Source organism: Pteropus vampyrus, unplaced genomic scaffold (assembly GCF_000151845.1).
Source record: "Pteropus vampyrus isolate Shadow unplaced genomic scaffold, Pvam_2.0 Scaffold814, whole genome shotgun sequence".
Lineage (NCBI taxonomy): Eukaryota > Metazoa > Chordata > Mammalia > Chiroptera > Pteropodidae > Pteropus > Pteropus vampyrus.
The window spans coordinates 600,030-619,662 of record NW_011889595.1 but is presented as its reverse complement, the minus strand read 5'-3'; the positions used below and the strand labels follow the sequence as shown (position 1 = coordinate 619,662).

Here is a 19,633-nt window from a genome sequence, read left to right as displayed (position 1 = left end):
TTGAATTTCAAGCTCCAGCTCATTCCTTAGATTTGGGAAATTCTCGTCAACTATTTGTTTGAAAATGCTTCCTCGCCTTTGAGAATGCCCATTATTCTTATGTTTCCTCTCCTGATGGTATCAACTAGTTCTTGAATTTCTCTCATTATTTTTCATTCTTCAGTTTTTCTCTTCTTTCTTCTGATTTATTTCTAGATTTCTGTTTTTGATATCACTAATCCTTTCCTCCATTTGGTCAACTCTATTTCCCAAGCTTGCTGTTTCATTTTTCAACTGTTACAGTGCGGTTTTTTTTTTTTTATCTCCAGAAGATCTATTCTGTTCTTTTTGAGGTTTTCAGTCTCCTTGTTCTGCTTATCTAATTTTTTCAATTCCTGAAATTGTTGCTATGACTTGTTTCAGAATTGACTGATTTTTTTCAGAAGTACCATCCTGAATTCTCTGTCGTTTAAGTCACATATTTCTATATGTGTAAGCTTATTTTCTGGAGATTTTTCTCTTTATTTCTGAGATGTCTTGTCACCTTGGTTGTTCATGATGCTTAAATGGACTGTTTCTCCTCCTGGGCATTAATGGAAGTGTATTCTGTTTTCCCAGAAAGGTTTATTATATAAAGGTCTCTTTTTAGCTTGTTGCAAAGAAGGTGTTTTTCTTTTGGTTTCTAGTAGGTGGCGTCTAAGCCTCTTGCATCCCTGCTTCATATAAAGCCTTAAAAATGCCTTTCTTATTTTCTTGTAGATATTTAATCATGCTTACTACCCTCAGTTTCAGTCCCTGTCAGTATTAGCGACATTCCTGGCAACTTTTGCTCAGATTCCCCTGCGGCTCCACGGTGATTGATCTCAGAGTGTATGGAGCGTGCAGCTCGGGCTTTGTTTTGCAACAGTGGCTTGTAAGAATCAACTGCTATTTTTCTGAGGTCCTGTCCTGTTTCTCTGCCTTCTTCCCTAATGACTGCACCCTGCCACCCGCCTGCCTCATGGAGCTCACAGCTTTCCAGGCAGGACTGTTTAGGGAAGTCTGCACCTTCTCCTCTCCCCCTCCTACTACAGGGAGCTCAGTGGGCTGTGAGAGGCAGCTTCTTTATTTCTTTCAGTCCGCTGCCCTACACCCGGGGTTCTGGCCTGTGGTAGCTCTTATGTGCAGATCCCACGCTCAGAGGTGCTGGTGTGCAGTTTGAGTGATTTTTGTTGAGTTTTATATGTTCAGCTTATTGTTTCAAGAAGAGAGATCTGGGGATGTCTCTCACTCCGCCATGTTTCCGCATATTCTAGATATCCAGTATTTTAGCATTTAATAGACAAAGGTAAATTTTGATGTTCTGTTGAACTCAATTCACTTTTAGATTTCTGAACTGGATTTTCAAGACTCTGTTTTTGTTCTGGGATTCTCTGAAGAATTGAATAAATTGTTGCTTCAGCTTTATCTGGACAACAGAAAGGAGATCAGAACTATTCTGAGTGAATTGGCTCCAGACCTTCCCAGTTACCACAGCCTTGAATGGCGACTAGATGTACAGGTATGGCCTTTTTTTTAACCTGAAATAGAATGTTCGTTTATTTTAGGTTCATGTCCTAAGGTTTATTGTATTCTTTACCACCTTAACCGAACTCTGGTTTGAAGCTAGTTTTTTTAATGTTCATTTTTAGCGCGTTTCACAAATAGTTCATTTTATAATTTTAATGTGTTCGAATCAGTTTAATTTGCAAAATTTGTAAGAAATAGATTATTTTGGAAAAGGAGATGGTTATGCAGATTTTCAAAGTGCTTAGATTTTTAAAAATTTTTCTAAATAAACACATACTCATATACAGATCAATGTGCAGCTTAGTGAATTATCACATGGTAAAAATACCCATGAAACCAATACTTACCCATGACCAGCAACCTCCTTGCCTCTTCCCAATTACTTCTCCTTCCCTCTTTTCTTCACTTCTAGTACATAGATTACTTTTGCTGCTCTTTATCTTCTGTATATGAGATGATTCAGTAAATATTCTCTTATGTCTGGCTTCTTCATACAGCATTATATTTGTGAGATTCAGCTGTTTTTTAAAACCATATAAATAACCAAAAGTGAGTTTTCAGACTATTGCATGTAGCCTTTTATCAAGCAGTGACAGATAACTAAGAGTATTTATTGAATGTCATCCATTTGCTGATTAGAGGTGTTCTAAATGCTGTGGGAAACAAGTGTGTAAGCTACTTTCTCAGCTGGAAAAGATATTATTGTCTGGTTAGGAATATTAGATGTTCTCAAAATAACCAGTAATTAAAGATAGTTATAAAATATGGTTTTGAAAGAATAGAATTGTTTAAATCAAAGTAATACTAGTATTTTTAAAAAGCTATAGCTCAGGTAGTTCAGTGTACAGAGGAGTGATCCAGAAAAGTTTCAACAGAAAGAGGTGAGATTTCAGGATAAATGAATGGAGAAAACCAAGGTAAATATTCTTTTTGGAGCGGGGTGGTAAATATTTTTGACAGGAGACAGTATAAGCTGTAAAGGCTCACATGTATATGGGAATGAGCATACTGAATATGTGATATAGCATACTAGCCAAACCTTATTGCATATTGAAATGACTTGTGTCATTTGAAATGTCATTTCAATATGCAATAAGGTTTGGCTAGTATGCTATATCACATATTCAGTATGCTCATTTGCAATAAGGTTTGGCTAGTATGCTATATCATATATTCAGTATGTTCATAAAAAATTCTGTGTTCTATCCTCAGAGATTCTGATGTATTAGTATGGGGTTTGGCCTTGGCATCAGGGTTTCTAAAAGCTCCCCATTCACCCAGGTAATTCTAATGTACAATAAAGTTTATAAACCACTGTCATAGTAGATTCTTCCCGATTTGAATGATGGTAAGGTGGTCCAGATAAGTTACAGAAATTCAGTTAGAGGAGATTAGCAATTATAATCTAGTGCGATGAGTGCTTGATTGGATATTAACACATGATATGGTATAAATCAGATTATAGCCTCCATAAGGGCAGGTTCTTGTTAGAGGACCTGCACTTTTATTTACTACTCTGTCCCCAGCACAATACCTGGCACATAATAAGCATTCACTGCTAAATATGAAAAAGGTGTGGGGAGTGGTGGTAAAGCACCTTCTTAAGCAAATTATTTGTCACATATCTCTTGTATACTTATAACGTGTGGAGATGGTAAAGAATAAGACAATTTGTGCTCTTGAAGACATCTTAAGCAACAAGTCCTGTAGAGCTCATGGGCAGGAGATCACTGTGGTTAAGCCTTTATGTTTAAGGCCTCTCATAATAATCAGGTGGAAGAGATGTAGGGGTGGTCATGTTCACAAGGTTCAGCAGTAATTTATCTTATACATCTTTTCTTGTGTGGGGATATATACCTTCTGACTTTAGGGATATTATTAGAAGTTCTTTTATTGGTTTTATTGATTTGTTTTAAGTTTTCCATTAGTTAGAAAGTTAAACAATTGAATTTTCTGAAGTTGAACTCAAGAGAGCTCATTTTTCCAGTTAAGTGAGTTTGAATAGCACTGTTACTGCAAGGATTAATATGGTTAAAATTGAAGGTATACTGAATGTGTATTACCTCATGGTGAAATGCATTTAAGGACTAAAAAAGCTACTCAAGACAACTAATTGATTTCCTGAGCTTATTAGTTGAAATTATTATAAGGAATTTTAACCAGAGTGTATTCTTTTGCTTATTGGAAGAAGATTTAAATGAAGACCAGCTTAAAGGCTGAGAAATTGGTAACAAGATACAGAACCTTTCATTTTTGATTAACTGATTTGTCTCATGGAGGCTGGTAGTGAATGGATAGTTACCATCTAATTATTATACAGTTGCTTATGGAAAATAAATTAGACATCATACTTTAGTTACTAATAGATGCATTTCCCATATTTCATAAATCACTAGCATAATTAGTGCCTTTGTTAATAGCATTAGTAAATTGAATTCATCTGAGATTGAGGAGAATGATACCTTTAGGGCTGATTCATTTAAAGTTGCCATGGTTATTTTTACAGAGAGAACAGAATTTCTTCCCCATTAAAAATTAAGTCCATATCAAGAACTTTGTGATCTACTATTCTTTACTATGTACTCCTGAGTGTCATTCATATTTCTTTCTGAGATAAAATTAGGCCTAATTATATCTTACTGGGCGTTCATTACGGATATTATCTGGGAATTTTAAAGAATGGAATAAATACTTATCTGTAAGGTTATTTAGATATCATGTTGTCTAAAAATTGAAGGATAGATTGAGTGACCTTAAGTCTTTCAACAAAATATTCATGGCTCAAATACACTCTTAAATATATTTGGTCCCTCTCTGTCAGTGCAGATATAGAGGAAAAAGAAGTATAAACAATGCATAATTGAATGAGTAAGTAGTATTTTCATTCATCACATTTATTACCATTTGCCTATCTATAATATTCTGTACTTGAGAAATGATCTTAAAGAGATACTTTAAAACAGGGGTCCCTAATTCCTGAGCTGCAGACTGATATTGGTCTGTGGCCTATTAGGAACTGGGCTGCATAGCAGGTGAGTGGCAGGCGAGCTAGTGAAGCTTTATCTGTATTTGCAGCCGCTCCCCAGCGCTAGCATTACTGCCTCAGCTCCATCTCAGGTCATCAGGCATTAGATTCTCTTAGGAGCACCAGTCCTCTGGTGCCAGAAAGGTTGAGGACCACTGTTTTAAAAGCTACCTTTTTTATGTTTGGGGACTAGTTCACCCAAAGGGATTGACCTATTATTTCCAAATTATTTTGAGACATTAAATTTCAGCCTTGGATCAGTATCTTGAGTTCTTTTGGGTGCCAAAATTGCCTAAATTAATTGGAAGAAGTTATTAGTCAGAATATTCTGTTTGATATTAAATTAATCCTGAAATTTTAGGTTTGGATTCAGTACTTGGAAGTCTCTTCAGTTTGGCTTTTTGTCCTTTTGACATGACTCCAATAGTCTTAGATAACAATCTTGCTTTCTTGTATAACAAGATGTTTCAGGTTCATTTTGTACAATTTCTGTCCCATTCTTGAAATCCACGTTTAAATTACTTCCATGAGGTCCTGGTTACTTTAAGAGAGAATGGTCTTTAGAAAACACACTCTGGTACTAGGGTTAAATACCATCACTTCCAAGTTGGTCATTGTTTCTAGTGGATTTTTTTTCTTTTAATAATATGTCAATAGTATGTATTTTTTAAAATTTTAGAGTATATTGTACAAACAAAAGATTATATTCAGTTTAATGAATAATAATGAAACAAGTACCCATTGCAAGCTTAAGAAATTGGACAAAACCAGTACCTGTGAATCAGTCCCCCAATGACAATCCCTTTCCAGCCCCCTCAAGGTAACCACTATCCTGAATTTTCTGTTAATCCTTTCTTTATATATTTTTTTACACATGGTTTTTCAGTAAGCTATATTTCTTAGATTTTCATGTATTCTGCAACTTGCTTTTTGATTGAACATTTTCTTTTTAGATTTATCCATGAAAATTCATGTTTTTATAGTGCCATTTAGTAAGCATTTCATTGTATGAATATTTTGGATTTGTCCATTCTGTTGTTAAAGAATATTTGAGTTGTTTCTAACTTTGACTCTTAGAAACAAATACTGTTGTGAATATATTTATATGTGTAAGAGTTTTAAGGCCTATCCCTAGGGGTGAAATTGCTGGTAATAGTTATTTTTTTCCAAAGCAATTTTCTCATCACTCTCACCAGCAATGGATAAGAGTTCCTATTCCCACCAGTTGCAGTGTTCATTATGGATAGTTTTTCCTTCTTGCTAGTCTGATATGTGTAAACAGTATTTTATTGGCCATTGGTTTTATTGGCCATTGGTTTTATTGGCCATTTTCTTGATTCCTAATAAAGTTGAGTGTATTTGCCTATGTTTATTTGTGTTACTTCTTTTGTGAAGTGCTTTCTTAGATTTTCTGCACATTTTTCTCTTAGTTTTGTGTTTTTTTTTTCTTATAAATCAGGGCAGTTCTTCATACATTCTGGATGCTAATCTTTTTTGGGGTATATGTGTTACAGAATATATTCTCTCAGTTTGTGGCTTTTTCTCCCACCATCTTAAGGTATCCTTCGAAGAAAATTTAATAATTTTAATGTAATTAAATTTGTAATTTTTTCTTTGTGATTTGTGCTTTGTATATCATGTTTAAGAATCCCTCCACACTGGAGAAGGTTGCATAGATAGTCTCATTTCTTTTTTCTTTTCAAAGGTTTTAAAGTTTACTTTTCATTTTGAAGTCTGTGATTCATCTGAAATTTGATTTTTGTATATGGTATAAGGTAATTATAAATATGTATTCAGCATGATTATTAAGTAGTTTGTATACTCTTATTCCATTTAAAATCAAGCTTGCAAGCAGAAGCCTCAGGCAACAGATAAAACCATCAGTGACTCTAAAGCTACACCTTAAGCAGAATGAAGATCATAACACCAAAGTTCTGCAGACAGACCCAGCTACCCTGCTCCATTTGATTCAGCAATTGGAACAAGCATTGGAGGAGATGAAAACAAACCACTGTAGGAGAGTTGTGCGTAACATCAAGTAGTCCCAGTTTTAAGGTTTATTCTTTTTTACTCACTTGTGAATTAATGATATGAAGCAGTTACTTTTAAATACTTTTTTATATTGTTGATGGTGATAAATACAATAGAGTCCATGCAAGTTCTTTTCCTGTGACAAGATATTGAGGTTAAAAAGCTAAAGTAAAGTTCCTTTCCTGGTCCGCTTCTGGAAAAATTAAGATGTGTTTTATATTTTAAATGTGTAAATAAGATTGAATCAACTGCAAGTGAATCTGTACTGTTCATATCTTCTGTATGTATCCTTTTTTGATGCTCTTTTGACTTTAACTTTATTTTCCTCCTTATTGACCAAAATTTGAAAATAAAATTGACAGTGCAGTACTGTTACTGTTCAGAATGTTTCTAGACAGTTTAATGTTTTTGACCTTTAAAAGCAATCTATGACATTAATAGCCACAGAATACTTGGAACTAAATGGGAATTTTTTAAAATGCTATATCGTTTAGGCAGCTCATGCATTTTTCTTTGCATGTGAAGATAATAAGTACTTGCCATGTGGCTTAAGTTTGAGTTGTGGCTAATTAGCTTAAATATTTAGTACTCAAATTTGTATGATTTGTATGATAGTACTCATTATTGCATTTCATTAAGGACTACTTTTTTCCCGTAGTACCCAAAGCATCTAAGAGACATGCTGTCATTTATATTTATAAACAATGTGTGCAGAAGTAAGATAATTAGTTCTTAATTATCTGGATATAAATTACAGTCACACTTTATAATTTTATTTGAATAAAGTATAAAGAAGGCAAAGGGAGACCACGTTTACTACATTCCAAGCAAATATTTCTTCCTTACAAACTTGATTTTTGTTTTATTTTTTAGTGGGCAACTATAAGCTATTGGCCTGAAAAACTCGGATACTGATGTGTCAGATCAGCTTGATAAGAGTATTGGGACACAGGGATACTTAAGGAGAAAAATCATATGGAAGGGTAGAAATGGGGGTTCAGTCGTAAGTATGTGGTCAGGGTCTTATTCTGAGAGTCTCATCCACATGAAGCAACCCAGGAAGGCCTTTAGAACCATCAGACTTTAAGGTACACACTCTATCGACACTGTGCCTCTTAAGAATTAGAGATTTTTAGGTCAGAGTGACATCATGTTTCTTCTTTCTTTTATGAGAGAGCCTAGCAAGAAACAGAAGCCAGAGAAAGAAAAGCACAATTGAAATTGCCACCTATTCGTCCCCTGCAAGCATCTGGGTCACTCTTTTCCCATAGGTATATGTTCTGCAGTTACAAAATAACTATATCAGATATTAGCAAACTATAATCAAATAACTTTTAATTATAGTGATGATTAATGAAACTTTTATATTAACATCACAAACAAAAGGAAACTTTATATAACACATCAAATAGGAACATATATCATCTGGTTTAAAAGCAACATGCTTGCCAAGCTTAGATGATAAAAATAGCTCTTTGAGTCTTATTTGTTCACATTTGGTAGAAGATAAGCGGGGTTGACCCCAGCCAAGATTGAAATAATAGCCCTGTGTCCCCTCAGGGCAATCTTTCTTCTACTTCATATCCAATGTTCTTACCCCAATCAAAACAAGAAAGCATGTGTTAGTCTTTTTTCATTTTTATCAAACTCCCCTGGCCTCCTTTTTCTATAATCCATTATTCTTTCTGATGCTCTGCCTTTACCTTTTTGGGCCAGAGTTAATTAGGAGCAGTCTCCTCTAACTTTTTGAACCTGAGGCTCACCTTTTAGTTCAGACCATGGAATGAGGCTCTTCCTTTCCTTGTTTAAATATTCCATACCCTTATGGACTCCTCTGCCTTGTTTTATGGCACATTTGAATTTTTTTTTTTTTTGGTAGCCTGTATATGAACATATTTTCTGCAGGTACAGTTACTGTTCTACTCTTTTGTATAACTAAGTTTCTTAACTCTGGGTAATGTGTGCCTTTCCATTTATAACTATCTAAATTCTTATTAAAACATTTTAGATATGAGTATGCTGATTTTTTAGGATTGGCTGATGCCTGTTTAGACTTAAGTGTCATATCTTTTATGTCACAAACCCAGAACAGTAACATCTCAGCTCTCAGAACAGAGCTGTACTAGGATATAACATATGTATCATAAAGTCTATATGTACTTCACCCACTGGAAGTCTCCTTTGTGTTTCACAAGATGTCAGTGAGCTTGTTTGTTATCTATGGTTACAAGCTTAGGCAAATTTAAAGCAGCAAATTGGAAAGTTAGTGGGGAAACGATAAAATATACCTTCTTTGAAAACTGAAAAACAAGAACTTGACAGTAAGGAAAGTTTGAAAAATTAGTAAAAGTGTATAAAGGATATATATGTGGGTGCCCTTAAAATTCATAACAGTATGTAGCCTTTTAGGATATAATCCTATGAGAAGTTTAGGAGGTCAGTCTTTGGAGCTGGACAAAGGGTTTGAATTTAGGCTCTGTGGCTTATTATAGATCCTTAATAAATTCTCAAAATCTTGTTTTTTTTCCATCTCTAAAATAGAAATAACACCTACTTCGTTGACTTGTGGGGACTAAATAGGACCTTGGATACAGAATGTTTCTCATGGTACTAGGCTTTAGAAAATACTCATGTAGACTGAGGATCTCATTATTTTGTAGCCTTGAATTATGTCTAATATACTTTAAGAAACAGAAAATGTTATTTGGTAGTTTTCTAGGTAATAGAATTATGGCTGATTCTTTCCATATTTCTATAATGAGCTTGATGACTCATAATATTTTTTAAAAAATCTTTGAAGTTGAAGGAAGGAGAAAATATCGGGGAATTTAAATACATTTTTAGTAATTTTAATTATTGGAATGATATACACATAGTTCTCCAGAAAACTCAGCTATTCAAAACTACTCAGCCTCCAAAAGACTCAGGTGGACATGCTTAGGGTTTCACTTACTGGCTTGGTCTAGATTCCCTTTTTTTCTCTTTTTTTCTTTATACTAGTGAAAGAAGCATGGGAATCTCAAGACATTATCTAAGCCAGTTCTCCTTTTCTGGGTAATATTACATCTGTGTTGTTCTTAATCTCCAAAAGAAACCACATAATACTTGGTAGTTTTTTACAGCCCTCTTATGCTTAGGAAATTCTGTCAGCTGCTATATTAAAGGCTTACCACTTTAATTTACTTGTCTCTGTACTTATTTTTAAAAATACATATTTGATTAAGGCCCTCCTTAGCTTTACCCTTTCACAGTTTCTATAATCATAGGTTATTTTCATCTCTTTTCCTTTCACAAATGATAAAAAATATTTTGGTGAAAAGGATATCTCTCGTAAAACATTGCCTCCAATTTAAATATATTCACTTTTAAAACCACCATGACTATTATGTTCAAACTTAAATACTTAAAAAAAAAGAAAAAGTCCAACTCCACCATTAATGTGGTTAGTTCCATGAGCTTTACAGACTTTGCAAGTGATGTTTTAATTATAAAAGCAGAGTAAGCCCATTATTTCTCTGCTTTGCAAAACAGTGTACTATGGAGATGAGAAAACAAAGATATACTTTATGGCATTAAATTATGTATTTAATGGTTTGATCACTGAATAGTAATGAGTCTTTGTTTTCTATTTATATAGCTCTACTCCTCTCTGCCCAGGAACTCAAATGACTTAATTATGTTTGATAGCCATGAGTCTATAAGATTCCACTTACGATAATGGGGAAATGTAGGGAAAGTAATTTTATTTCCTTAATGGACTAAAAGTGAAAAGGGGCATGTGGCATACAAATATCTGCATTAATATACTCTGAATATGGCTTCTACTCAGATTGTTGCCATTAAACCCAAGTAACTTTTGATAAGATGAGGGTTTTTTTTTTTTTTATAATTATAGTGTGAATTATGTTTGTTATCATTAGGAATATTACATGGCTATCGAAGTTGGAAGCCATGCTCTTTTACTTTGCTTGAGCCAAAATTGACGCTTTTTAGTTGCAAAGACCACAATTTTCATTTTCCTCTCTTGCAGTTATCATATTTTCTCTTGCAGAATGGTGTGCCCAACAACCAGCTAAAAAAAGGAAACACAGAAAAAAGGATTTTTGCCCTCTCTCATAAACCATATGAGGTCTTTTAACTCTCGTAGTCTTAATTTTTCTTACTCTTTACTCTCTAACATTGAGCTATAATCCACCCATTTACATGTGGCATGTTGATAGGAAAAACAAAGCAAATTTAAAACCTTTAAAACCTAGCTCTTTTACAATGGTACTGACTCAGTTTTGTTAAATATTTATTAAGTGCTTATAGTGATCTATATTGTGAGTCCAACAAAGAATAAAGTCTTAATCTCAGTTTAGAGTGCTCTCATGCTATAGCATCTTTGAAAATTGTTTAACCCGTAAACTCATTAAGCTGCAAAAGGGAGTCTCCTAAGGAGCCTGTTCTGAAAAAGGAAAGCTCATCTGGGCTGCTGTCTGTTGGAACCTCTTTTCCTTGGAACTCCACCTTCTTCTGGAAGGCAAAAACTCTAATATGATTCAATGGCTAGAGATGGAGAAATGTGCAGAGGAAAGGATAGATCACGGCAGAATCTATCCTTTTGGAATTCTTGGACATGGTTGGGATGCCAGAAATTATCTTTACTCCTTTTTTCAGTGAAATGGGGTTCCCTGAGGTAACCAGAGGTGTGATGGGGAAAGCAAATTGAGTTCTTTTTTTTACCTGCATGCCAATGTTGTGATTGTCATAAATCCAATGAGAAGTGGATGCCTGTGGTTTTGAAGGAATGTGCTTAGTTCACAGAATGAAAAGGCTTCTCAGTTAACTCAAAGACTAAAAACACAGTGATTAAAATTCAGAAAATGAGGAAAAGAAAATCCAGGGAAGTCTTTGAGTTTCACTGGGGCGAGTATAGATGGTTAGGATATGATTTCCTGGCATGGTCTGCAAACCATGCTTTTTTATTCCAAATAAAAAGGTCTTACAAAGCTCGAATGAGTTTAAGTGCTGCAACATAATAAAATTGCTTGATTTGCAGCTGAGACTATTGCACAATTCATACAGAACTAAGAAAGGCTGCAGGCAATTTTTTCATACCTCAAAGGCAAAAATGATTTGTCTCATGATATGAGCAATGTAATTAAAACCTTTTTTTAATGTTCAGACTCTAATGATGTAATTATTGTGTTTTCCCCTATGCTTTTTCCCTTCCACTTTGTCTAGATGTAAATACCAAATTCCATGCCTTTCTTAGGCCCTTAGAACAATTTATTTTCATGCCAAACCGCTCATTAAAACCCTCCCTTTAAAAATTGTTTTATTTTTGAGAAATAATTCACATAACACAAAATTCACCCTTTCAAAATATATAGTTCAGTGGTTTTTAGTATGTTCACAAAGTTGTGCAACTATCACCACTATTTGATTACAGAACATTTTCATAGCCCCAAAAAGAAACCCATATCCATTAGCAGTCACTCTTCATTTCCACTAATCTACTTTCTGTGGATTTGCCTCTGCCGGACAGTTTAGATAAGTAGAATTATAATATATGTATGGCTTTTTGTGTCTAGCCTCTTTCACTTACCATAATGTTTTCAAGGTTCATGTTATAGTCTGTCAGTACTTCATACCTTTTTTGTGACTGAATAATATCTCATTGTATGAACACTCCCCTTACTTGTTACAGTATTTGAATCTTATTCCTGGTTTTACTATGGAATTAATCCGTTGCATTTTATTTTATAGTGTTTATAAATCTGACAAATTTAATAAGGTGTTTTCTACAATGATGGTTTTCTAGAATTATCTTCCCAGATACAAATTAGAAAATTCTGAAAGTGAATTCTTCCTAGCCAGTTATTAGAAGAGTTATTCTCCAGCGAACTGTCTTATTTCTAGTCTTATTCAAAAGTTATATCAGGTAGGGAGCTAGTCAGCTAAATTGTTGAAGAAATTTTTAGCAGAAATCAGCTCCAAAGAAAATTATATTCTTTATTTAAATTGAAAAATTTCCTACTAAAATGAAGAATGTTCTTTGGGCATTTTATAGCTTTAGAGAAGATAGGAAAGCAACTAGGGAGAATTTATGTCTTTCCATATTCATTTTGTATATTTTTCGTATTAGAAAAGTAAAGTTATTAAAAATTTATAAACTGTCTATAGTGGAATAGAGAAAAGTGCATTACTTTTGCTTAAGTGCACTCTTCAGAATATCTCTGAACAAATTTTGAAATAGTGTACTGAGGGATCTCTAGGACACTATTTTGCAGATGATGCAGCTGCTGCAGCCACTGCTTCTGAGGCTCATAGCCAGTAGAGGAAATGGGAAGGTAAACAACATTGATTTAATCAAACGTGATTAAGTGTAAGAAGGAACACAACAAATGAGTTCTGCATACATAAGAGAGGGAGTGAGTAGTTCTCACTAGAGACATCAGGAAGGCACTTTTTCCCTTGATCATTTTTGCTATTTGGGTGGTTGCACCCCAATCTACCTTTTGGTAATAACCTCTTCTTAACTGGGTAGTTTGGTAGGACTGTCAGACAAGAGACCATGTCTTCCACTATTTGTGATAAGCCTGTAAACCTCTCTCTTGGGACTTTGGAACCCGAGGAGTCAGAGAGAATGGTTTTGGCAGCCTTGCAAGATGCTTGATAGCCTGTTACGTGGCCTCATGACAATGGTCCTGTTCTTCAAGGGCCTGATTTCAGAGCTGCCCCTGATTCTGCAGAGCACCTAATACATTTCCAATTTTTTTATTCTCTGCGTAAGTTAGGGTCTAAATAACTCTAAATGTTACAGAAGATAAAAATACAATTAGATTAATTTTGTAAATTTGCATACTTTATTTCATAAAAGTGGGATTTTTATAAAATAGCTCTGCAAATAGGCATCAAAAAGGCATTATTTTAGGATATAGGTTGAGTCCTACACTCTCATAATAAAAATCTCCCAGTTCATTAGGGAGATGAAGATTCAAATGAACCTTAATTAGTATTTTTCTTTTAATGCTGTACTATTCCTTTTATTTGTTCCTGTATCCTCTCCATCATGTCTATAAACTATTTCATTAGAAGTTACAATAATCTGGGTGTGGCTCCATAGTGTAGTGGTTAGCACGTCCGCTTTGCACGCAGAAGGTCCTGGGTTCGTGCCCCAAGTGGAGCCACAGACCATGCTCTGGGTGTGCCAGGTCTCGAGTGCACCTAGTCCCCCTGAGTGAACCGGGGGTGCCAGGCCCCGGGTGTGCCAGCCCCCGGGTGTGCCAGCCCCATGTGCGCTCCCGAGAGTACATGGGAGGAGACACCCCACCTTCAGAGATCCAGTTCTTAAGGGGAGACGGCAACATCCGTAGGTCAGGGGTGGAAATGGGAGAATGGGGAGGAATTAAAGAGGGAGAAAAAAAAAGTTACAATAATCTGGTAGTTTCACTGTAATTCTTTTAATTAATGTAGTTTGCTTGCAGAAATAAGATAAAAAAAATAAAACAGTAATTATCAAATGAAACAGTGCCTAGAATAGTACCTGGCACATAGTAGTTAAAGAAATTAATGAGCAAATTAATCAGTAAATGAGAGTGTGTGAATAGTATATACAATATGCTCTGTGAAAATTCAGAGTTAGGAAAAGCACTTCAGTGTGGAGTTGTGAGAAAACAATTTCTCAGTTGCTGAGAGAAGGGCAGGATTTGAGCAGATGAATGAGTAAGATGGGCATTCTATGCAAGAAATGATCAAAAGGCATGACAGTGAAAAATCAGAGGCCGTACTTTTGTAACCTGAGCTGTGGTATGGATTATGGCCGCTGTGCAGAATGAACCACTGTCACTGCAACCTTAGATCTGGTTCTCCCCTCTGGACCCATTTTTTTTTTTTTTTCCTTTTCTACTACAGGTCAACGTTCTCTGGAGCCTTGGGTATTTCAGAAATGTGTAGGGAGGGCATGTCAGTGTCATTTGCCCACTGTGCCTTTCAAACTTTACTCTTTCACCCTTGTTTCAAAGCACTAGCTCATTAGAATTTATTCCATTCAGCTATGCCCCCTTTATCATTAATAGCTGCTTTTTGTGTACTTCCTGGATTTTTCCCCTTTTCTCTTCATCCATCCATTCAACAAGCATTTATTGAGACCTACTAGGTTCTAGGATGTTTTAGGTGCTGAGAGTATAGTGACAACAAGAGAAAATCACTGCTGTCATTGACCTTACATTCTAATGGTGTGATGGATAATAAAGAAAATAAATGCGCTAATTTTAGGTGTGCTTAATGCTCTGAAGAAAAATAAAAACAGATTAGAGGTTAGAGAGAGGGGTTAGAGTTGAGAGCTGCCGTATTAGGTAGACTGATCAGAGAAAACTTCTACAAGATGATGTTAGAGCAGAAATCTGAAGTGAGAAAGTGAGTTGTGAAATATTTGGAAGAAGAGTATTCAAGACAGAAGGAAAAGTATATGCAAATGCCTGGAGGTGAGAATGAGGTTGGTATGTTTGAGGGAGTATGAGGAGGTTGATGTGGCTGGAGTTAAGTGAGGATAGAATTGATCAGAGCAATGGGCGGCAGCAGGATTAAGCAGGGCCTTTAGATTCCAACTGTTCTTCTCCCCCAAGTTCTTCCATCAAACTGGGCATGTGGATGATCCATCCAACACCTTGGCTTCTCATTTTCTTGATCTTGTTTCCCAAGGTCTTCCCTGTTTCTTTCAGCTACTTGCTTCCACTGGTATACTCTGGACATTGTCCCCACCTGAACTATTCTATTTCTGAAATCACAATGTCCGACCGTCTATTCTTTGAAATTGATCCAACTCATTGGATAATTACCTCCCACAGTCCATTTCTTGAGCTTCAAATGAACCTTCAATTCTCTTATCCTACTCTCTATTGGACAGCCTTCATCTACTGATATTTTCCTTCTTATCCAGCTTGGATTCACAACTTATCACTTCAAATAAGCCATCACTGTCAATATTCTAAATCCTTTCTGTTTCACCTATTCCATTGCACCTATCTTGCATACCATATATGAATTCAGCTGGTCATCTTTTTTTTCTTGCTAGTTCATGGGCTTACAGAGACAGGAAAAACATGCAGAATCACACAGGTTATCAAGCTTATTCATTAATGGTCATCAATCTCAAGCCCTTAACACTGCCTGACTAGCCTAATGTTTCCCTAGTCAGCAGTCTCCCATTTTCAACAACTATCTCAAACCTCCACTCCCCTTTACTCTGACCCACCCACCACCCCCTCTCATTCTCCCTCAGTGACTGCCTCCTTCACAGAACAAATAGAAGTGACCAGATAGGAATTCTCTCTACTTCTGATCAACAAACCTGTAATCCTTGTTGTTCTCTGCACTGATAGTCCTCTTTCTCTCCAATCCAGTAGAGCCATCTCTCACATTTCTGGATCCTGAAGCTTTTGTATCGTCTACTTATCCATCTTCCTGATTTCTTTCCATTAAAAAAAGCATTTTCCAGTCTATCTCATCTTAATATCCCTTGACTCACATCATTCTTAAGTTACCATATACTCTCTCTCTTCTCTGTTTCAGTAACTACTGAAAAAGTTCACCTTTCCTTCTCAATCTATTCCTGGTAACATGTCCAGGACTTTCCATGTTGCTAAATCCAATGTACATTTTTCAGTCCTCATCTTACTAGGTCTTTCAATAGCATTTGACAGGTTAATCATTCTCTTTCTAAAAAATATGCCCTTCCCTATCTTCGTGTATATGTATATGTGTGAGAGAGAGAAAGAAACACTCTCCTGTTTTTTCCTCCTACATCTTTGGAGGTGTATTCTCATTCTTCTTTGTAAGACTCTGTTCTCTATGCTCCTCTTAGTTGTAGATTTTCCTTACAGCTTTACCCTAAGCCATTTCTCTCTACAGACTTATACCAGGTAATTTGGTTAATTCTCTTGGCTTTAATTACCATCAATTTTTCGATAATTGTCAGCTATAGATCTCTAACCAATATTGCTTACCTGAATTTGAGACACTGTAACTACATATCAGCTCTCTGCACTTAGATGTCTAACAGGTGCTTCAAACTCATGATAAACAAAATTCAACTCATCTCTTATAAACTCAATTTTCTTCTAGTGGTCTGTATTCAAGAAATGACATTGCCAGCCACAGTTGCTCAAACTAGAGAATGAGTGTCACTCTTGGCTTCTCTCTCTCCCCCTCACTCACTACAGCTGGTCAATTACCAAGTTTTATCAATTCCACCTTCTTAAATATCACTCAGATTAGTCCACTTCTCTCCATTCCTGTGGCCTCCATGCTCTTGACTGGGCTACTGTATCTGCCTCCAGTTAACTGGTCTCCCCGACTCCCTCTTAAGCGCTCTTCCCCCACCCTCCCCACATCCACCTATGCATTTCTACACAACAGCCGGAATTATCTTTCAAAAAGAGAAATCACATCCTTTGACTACTTAAAATCTTTCAGTTGCCTTGCATGGCTTTTGTGATAAAAGCCTGGCTCCTGCCATTATCTCCAACCTCATCTCTAGCATTCTCCTCTTCCTATGGCATGTTCTTTCATTTCTGTCCCTTCCACAATCTGGATCCTCTTTTATCATTTACCAAAGTAACTCACATGTATTTCTCTGTGTTCAGCTTAAACTTCATTTCCTTCAGGTCAGGAGCCCCTCCCTTCAGTTTACATAGTGCTCCATGCTGCCCATATAGATTCAACAGCTTTTGTTGCAGTTAATAGCTTCATTACTTTTTTTTCCTGGATTGTAGGAAATGTATTTTTGTTTTCCTATGTATCCCTGGTGTCTGTCACTGTGACTGGTACATGGTAAACTATTAAATGCTGAAGAGAAAAAGAGGGAGAAAGGAATATAAAACGGAGTAGAGTACAAAATTTGCATATATTTTAAAGTAAAACAAGGCTCCAAATAAATTTTGCTTTTCTGTCACACAATTATGGTTTGCATTAACCTCACAAGACAAGTTACACGTCAGCCTTTTATTTTTTTTCCTGTAGTGAGAAGACATATTTAGGACATTTAGTCTGCAGATTCCGCTGAATGAACACAGCCTATATTTACTGAGACCAGTGGTTCTCAGCCTAGGCTGCCCCTTGGAATCTCTTGGAGAATTTTTAAAAATTCTGTTTCTGAGCCTCTCACCGTTATAGATTCTCATTTAATTGGCCTGAGATTTGTAAAAGCTCTCCACATTATTCTTATATACTGCAAAAATTAAGAACATGACAATTAATAGAGTTTTTTTCTTTGTGACTTGCTTCACTGATGTTTGAGCCTGTTGCAGAACAAGAAATTCAAACAATCCAGATTCAGCAGTGCTGTGATCCATCACTTGTGCTTTCATCTACAACTAAAAATGACAAAGTAAAAATAATTCATTGGTACAAAATAACTGTCGGGTCCAGAGATAGTGTTGGTTTTAGGCATATTTCATCCAGTGGCCCAGCGATGGCCCCAGTGACCACTACTTATCTTTTTCTTGCTCTTCCCTACCTTGGGGTTGGCTTTTTTCTAATTTAGGCCCTCCTCATGGCCAAAGATGGCTGCCAAAGGCACTTGAGAAGTGAACCCATCTTTGTTCCAGTATCATTATTAGGAAAAGTTTTCAGATTTACTCTGATTGTACTGATTTAGGTTACAAATCAGTTGCTGTGTTTAAGGGGTTGGAATGTGCTAGAACAAGAGTGGAGTCATCTTTCCAGGAACCATAGCAAACCCCAAATGAACATAAGGTGTTTAGGGAAGGAAGAAAGGAGAAAAATAAAGGCTGAGATCATCAAATGCCTGCTATAACCACATAGTGGTTTGGCCTAGCTGCAGAATTTGGTCACAAAACTGTAGTAGTGCTTTATAGTGTGATACTATCGACTATAAAGTACGTAATACTTTATAAGTAACAGATACATTTCTATATCAATTCCCACAGTTAATGATAAGCTAAATATTCATCACAAAACTGTTTAATGAGAAAGAATTTGAGAATAGAAAATTTGATTTGCATCCTGCAAATGCGTTGCCTCATGTATGGTTTTTGCTTAGTGCCTCCATGAACAATGTCTTCTCACCTCATTTTGAAAAATGAAAAATTTTAGACCCTAAAGAGAACCATGTTTGTGGCTTTCCACCCTGCAAGCTGAGTGTCACCAGCCAAGAAGATTTTGTTGAACTTTGTTTGCTTTTTATGATTTTATTATGAAAACAATAGAGTTTAAATCTCACCTGAAATATATTATCGAATTATAACTTTGAGTATGCCATTCCAAATGACATATGCTAAGAGAAAAAACACACACAAAAATTTCTCTAAAAGTCTCCTTCCCTCTCCCCATCTTCCTGGGGATGCTAACTCTTTCTAGTTAAAAACTCACTATTCTAGAGTTTGTTCTCACCAAATACTCTTCTGATTATAATTTGGCTTTGCATTAAAAGTTTCTCATAGCCAGAAATGTGCTAACCAGCAAACATGGATTTGGGGTCTGCTTGTAATTATGTTTCCTTCTCAAGTTAATTATTGCATTCATCAGCCCTTAGAGTCCCATTGTATCTACATGTGCTGACATTTAAGTTCCTGAGTTTATAAAACTGAGGACTACATTCCAGAACAAGGCCCCTGCCATAAACTTTACTAAGATCAAAAATGTTATTATGTCCTGGTAGCCAGACAGTTGTTCTTCAAGCCACCCTCAACAGACTCCTTTTCATTCAACTTATACCAGTAAAAAAAATTTTTTAAAAGAGGAATAAAATAAGACAGGTAGAGTTTCTTTTACCATTTAGAAATTCAGTGCCTGAACCCTCTGTCTATATACTTAATGAGATGGTGCACATTCCCAAACATAAAGAACCTAAAGTTTCACCATTCTAGGGCTGATTATGAGAAGTTTCCTTGAAGACAGTGCTTGTGGTGGGGAAGAACTCAGTAGCCAGAATGTGAGCATTGAGTAAGTATTGGCCCTAATATCTCTGGATCATCCGCGGAGGTTGAAAAGAAGCTTATCTGCAACAGGTGGAGACTGAATTCATCTGCAGGGCTGCAAGTT

At 35.9% G+C, this 19,633-nt stretch overlaps 1 protein-coding gene and 1 non-coding gene across 4 annotated transcripts in view; both read left to right on the top strand.

The window, feature by feature from the left end:
* The window catches only part of COMMD2 (COMM domain containing 2), a 49,638-nt gene that overhangs the window by 6,510 nt on the left and 23,495 nt on the right, over positions 1 to 19,633 (top strand). For 2 of the 3 annotated variants that reach the window (XM_023526283.1, XM_023526284.1), the window contains exons 4-5: positions 1,346 to 1,519; positions 6,397 to 6,607. In XM_023526283.1, the coding sequence (XP_023382051.1) occupies positions 1,346 to 1,519; positions 6,397 to 6,594 (372 nt within the window). In that variant the 3' untranslated portion in view covers positions 6,595 to 6,607. Of the gene's footprint in view, positions 1 to 1,345; positions 1,520 to 6,396; positions 6,973 to 19,633 lie in introns of those variants that run through there. The other variant, XM_011385808.2, reaches the window with a different exon arrangement.
* On the top strand, positions 13,685 to 13,758 carry TRNAA-UGC. The gene has a single exon. It is a non-coding gene; the product is annotated as a tRNA-Ala (tRNA).